A 5,056-nucleotide genomic window follows, 5' to 3' on the forward strand; every position below is an offset into this window, starting at 1 on the left:
TGCCCTAGAGGCAATAATAAAGTTATTATTTATTTCCTTATATCATGATAAATGTTTATTATTCATGCTAGAATTGTATTAACCTGAAACTTAGTACATGTGTGAATACATAGACAAACAGAGTGTCACTAGTATGCCTCTACTTGACTAGCTCGTTAATGAAAGATGGTTATGTTTCCTAACCATAGACATGAGTTGTCATTTGATTAACGGGATCACATCATTAGAGAATGTTGTGATTGACTTGACCCATTCCGTTAGCTTAGCACATGATCGTTTAGTATGTTGCTATTGCTTTCTTCATGACTTATACATGTTCCTATGACTATGAGACTATGCAACTCCCGAATACCGGAGGAACACTTTGTGTGCTACCAAACATCACAACGTAACTGGGTGATTATAAAGGTGCTCTATAGGTGTCTCCGAAGGTACTTGTTGAGTTGGCATAGATCAAGATTAGGATTTGTCACTCCGATTGTCGGAGAGGTATCTCTGGGCCCTCTCGGTAATGCACATCACTATAAGCCTTGCAAGCATTGTAACTAATGAGTTAGTTGCGAGATGATGTATTACGGAACGAGTAAAGAGACTTGCCGGTAACGAGATTGAACTAGGTATTGAGATACCGACGATCGAATCTCGGGCAAGTAACATACCGATGACAAAGGGAACAACGTATGTTGTTATGCGGTTTGACCGATAAAGATCTTCGTAGAATATGTGAGAGCCAATATGAGCATCCAGGTTCCGCTATTGGTTATTGACCGGAGACGTGTCTCGGTCATGTCTACATAGTTCTCGAACCCGTAGGGTCCGCACGCTTAAAGTTCGATGACGATCGGTATTATGAGTTTTTGTGTTTTGATTTACCGAAGGTAGTTCGGAGTCCCGGATATGATCACGGACATGACGAGGAGTCTCGAAATGGTCGAGACATAAAGATAATGTCGTAGCAGTGCTTAGGTGAAACCCTGCGTCGGTAGCATCATCATCACCGTCATCACGCCGTCGTGCTGACCAAACTCTCCGGCAAAGTTCTGCTGGATCGGAGCTCGCGGGACGTCATCGAGTTGAACGTGTGCTGAACTCGGAGGTGCTGTGCGTTCGGTACTTGGATCGGTCGGATCGTGAAGACGTACGACTACATCAACCGCGTTGTTCTAACGCTTCCGCTTTCGGTCTACGAGGGTACGTGGACACACTCTTCCCTCTCGTTGCTATGCATCACCATGATCTTGCGTGTGCTTAGGATTTTTTTTGAAATTACTACGTTCCCCTACAACATGAGCATAGGATTTTTTTTTTAAATTGCATGCTACATTTCCCAACATCTGTATGGATCAACCTCATTCCTTTTGGCAAACGCCACACATCTTGTTGTGATTAGAGACTCACGTCATGAAAGTAAAATTGAGTCTTACGTTGCATGGTACTTGGCAGCAGTGGCGCTCTTCAGGGCTGCAAAACTAGTTGAGTTCGACTGAGTTGGATTAGGATAGCCTCAACTTGTACTAAAATTTAAGGGAGCTCAAACAGAGCGAAGCTCAAGGTCGAGTTGTAAAAGGTGGGTCGTGCTCAGCTTATAATGATCTCGAGCTAAATAAGATGATTTTTTTTAGTAATCTAGGACAAATTTCACACAAAGTAGGCCACAACACAACATAATAAACCATTATAGAGTTCAACTTATCCTCTCTCAACTGAATACTAGTACTTAATAGCAAGAGAAGAAAACGACAGTGAACTTTGGTCAAAATAGCTCCATATTTAAGACATGGCTAACCACATACCATATTAGGGCTAAATTTTCTCCGCACTTAATTAAGCTTTCATGTTTGGTACTAGCTAAAATGAAGAAAAGTCGTACACAACATATATGTTAATATACTTTTTGACTATCTATATGGTAATATATCCCACTTTTTGAATATATATCAAAGTTATGTAATATAATTATATAATATCGGACTATCAAGCTAAAATTGAGTGAGCTAATGTTGGCTCAAGATCAAGTCATTTATCTATCGAGCTACATAAAGTGTTCATACTCAACTCATTTTTTTTGAGTCGATCTCGATTGGAGCCAAAATACAGGTCCATCTCGAGCGGCTCATGAGCCTCGAGCTTCTCTTGCAGCCCTAGTTTCCACTTGCCGAGGGTTGCGCCCTGAGGGCATTTCTAACCGATCCCCTATATATAACGGAGGATCCGGCGGAGTAAACCCTTAGTGGAGTATTTTTTTACTCCACTAAGATTTGGCCGGACCTGACCGATCCTCTAAATTTAATGGAGTAAACTTACTTTTTGGTTTAGGCATTTCGTCAAACATCTGCTATGGGTGTCCGCAATGCTGGTGACCACGCCGGAAACGATGGTGTCCGTGCCGGAAAACAGCAGCAACAACGGCGGGGCAGCAGCGGCATCGGAGGCTCAGGGGAGGAAGGGCGAGGAAGCAGCGGTCGGAGGCGAGGCCTGCCGGCGACGAGGATGACGGAGCAGCGGTCGGAGGAAGGGAGACGGAGCAGCAAGGGGGAGGCGAGGTCGCCGTCGTCGACAAGGGAGCTTCACGCGAGTCGCCGGCCGGCCACAAGGAGGCCTTTGCGTGATTTTTTTTATCCTCAAGACGGAGTATATTTAAGGGAGGAAGAGTCGTCGGAGGATAATTTTTCCTCCACTAACCGTTTTAGGAGATCGGTTAGGTGCGCATTAGAAGAGTAAAACCGACTTTTTGCTCAACTAACAACGGATATGGATTGGTTAGAAATGCCCTGATTGAGTCTTAGAGACAACTTTAGCCAAAGAAAACATTAATCATTGATTGTATATCCAGATATCCTCTCTTGAGCTTGTGCACTTCTAGATATCCTTGCGACTGTAAGATTCCATAAGGAGATGGATCCCTTCCTTCTAGTTATTGGCCGCAGTGCTGCACATAGGATGAAGCGTGACAGCCCAACCACTTGGACATTGTGTGTTGGTCCTAACAAATGAATCGTTTTAAAGTGTACAGGGAATAATTTAAGTATAGCCAAAGAAGCTCCACTTTCACCAACCCATTTGAACCGATCTTTGCCACAACACTATAGAAGAGTCATTTTCCCCTTAACACCAAACAAAAGCCGATCGCTTTGGGCGCACAAAACAAATACTAATTCAGAGCACTGATTAAAGATTGGCCAACCAGAAACAAGGAGGGAGCAGAAAGGAGAAAGGTAAATATATCAGAAAAGACAGCTCAACTCGAGAGATATTGATGTTTCTTTTCTGACAAGCATCCGCGAATTGGCATGTCAGGCTCACAGGCAATTTCGCTGCCACCTACAGCTCAATCAAGAAAATGGAGAAAAGCCATGGCAGAGAAGCACATTCAACTCACCATAGTTAAACCGAGGCAAATGTTATCGATTTGAACGACAACTAATATGAGACGAAGGAAGTACGTACCAAAGGACTCTACAAATTTATTGGGCACAACCGAAATCAGAGCTTAATTACTTTCACCCAAATAGGCACAAATGACACAATAATTAACCATGCCTCCTCCAGTGGTACGTACGGTACGATTGATCACACCAGCAAGTGGTGATTGATCAAGCATCATAAGAAGTGTTTCATCTTCTTCTTGTAATTACATTACGTTACAGAATACAGATAGATAACAGTACTAATTGATGAGGCATGCAGGTAAGAAGGAATGAAGAAGGGTTTAATGAATCAGCCCCTGCACTGGGTGATGGCGCTGCATCCGCGGGAGTAGGGGTTGGCCTCGGCGCCGGCCTGGCAGTTGTAGTAGGAGGCCCCGCGCTGCGAGCACGGCACGTTGTCCCGCCGCAGAGCGTCGTAGCCGATGTACCCGGACCCGTCCTGCAGCACCCGCCGCTTGCCGGCCATCGCCGCCACCTCGCTCTCGCCCTCGCCGTCCACGCCGAAGTACTCCATGCACTCGCCCACCGTGCCCCGGCACGTCCGCCCGCCCCGGCGCATCACCACGGCCGCCGCCGCGCCGCCGAGGCCCAGCCCGCCGGCTCCCTTCAAGGCCGAGGCCGGGGACGGGGCCAGCGCCGCCGCCGCGGCGAGGGCCAGGAGGAACGCGACGCCGGCTGGCAGCAGCTTCGCCATTTGGCTGCAGGTGGCGGAGCGGAGCGGAGGGGCTGGCTAGCCTGTGGACGGAGGAACCAAGAAGACCGTGGCGATGTGTGGAGCTGTGGGCGTGCGTGGGACTCGGGCGGGGTGGCGGGTTATATTGGCAATGGCGGGACGGCCGCAGTAGGTGAGAAGAGAAAGAAAGGGAGATGGAGGGAGACCGGGAGAGGAGAGGAGAGATGGCGCGTCGCGTCGCGTCGGTGTGGCACTGTGGCGTAACAGCGATCGTTGGTTGGTCCGGATCGAGATCAAGATTGCCGCCGTATGATCGGCCTGAGCACGTCACCGAATCCATCGTTTTGGAGCATTCCGGTAACTGGGTATGGATTGGATGGTTCGATTCGTGGCGGTGCGTGCACATTGGATCACGAGACGAGACGAGCCGATGCATCTTGGGCGTTGGACCAGGTGCCCGGGAGAACTGAAAAAGAAGAATTGGAGTAATTCTCCCATCTCTATGCTGCTCACATGCCACGACAAGTTGCTACATCTTTGGGTGGTTAACCGCGTGCGACCCTGGGGATGACTTGCATCTGCTTTTGTTTTCAGTAAACCGTTACTAGCTTATGTACTTTCTAGTGTCATTTCGAGTGTTCGGCTGTATTTACTCGTGCACATCAATGGCTAGTAGTACGACGTCGTAGATATGAACAGCGCACCATCGTACAACTTGGGCACATCAATAACAGACGTTATGGGGTGTCAGATGGACAAGCCAGAGAGCGCTTTCGATGCCTAGCTTCAGTGCTACTCCTTTCATGGGCAACATACTCTATGTACGTACGCGTACCTGCGTGACAGCTTCGTTTAGTGCTTCTAGCTACTAAATGGTCCTGTCCCCGCAAAAAAAAAAAAACTAAATGGTCCTATATCTAAGCCACTAGACTAGCACTAGACAGTGTGTGTGTTC

At 47.5% G+C, this 5,056-nt stretch overlaps 1 protein-coding gene across 1 annotated transcript; it reads right to left on the reverse strand.

Annotated features, from left to right (window-relative positions):
• Positions 1-3,463: 3,463 nt before the first annotated feature.
• On the reverse strand, positions 3,464-4,315 carry LOC109785025 (rapid alkalinization factor). The gene has a single exon (XM_020343638.4). It carries the CDS (start codon positions 4,120-4,122, stop codon positions 3,718-3,720), a length of 405 nt encoding a protein of 134 aa, XP_020199227.1. The 5' UTR covers positions 4,123-4,315; the 3' UTR covers positions 3,464-3,717.
• Positions 4,316-5,056: the final 741 nt, after the last annotated feature.

The sequence above is a fragment of the Aegilops tauschii genome, chromosome 3 (assembly GCF_002575655.3).
Source record: "Aegilops tauschii subsp. strangulata cultivar AL8/78 chromosome 3, Aet v6.0, whole genome shotgun sequence".
NCBI classification, from domain to species: Eukaryota; Viridiplantae; Streptophyta; class Magnoliopsida; order Poales; family Poaceae; genus Aegilops; species Aegilops tauschii.

Excerpts from the sequence above, each read along its gene's own strand:
- LOC109785025 (XM_020343638.4), bottom strand. The coding sequence starts at position 4,122 with ATGGCGAAGCTGCTGCCAGCCGGCGTCGCGTTCCTCCTGGCCCTCGCC.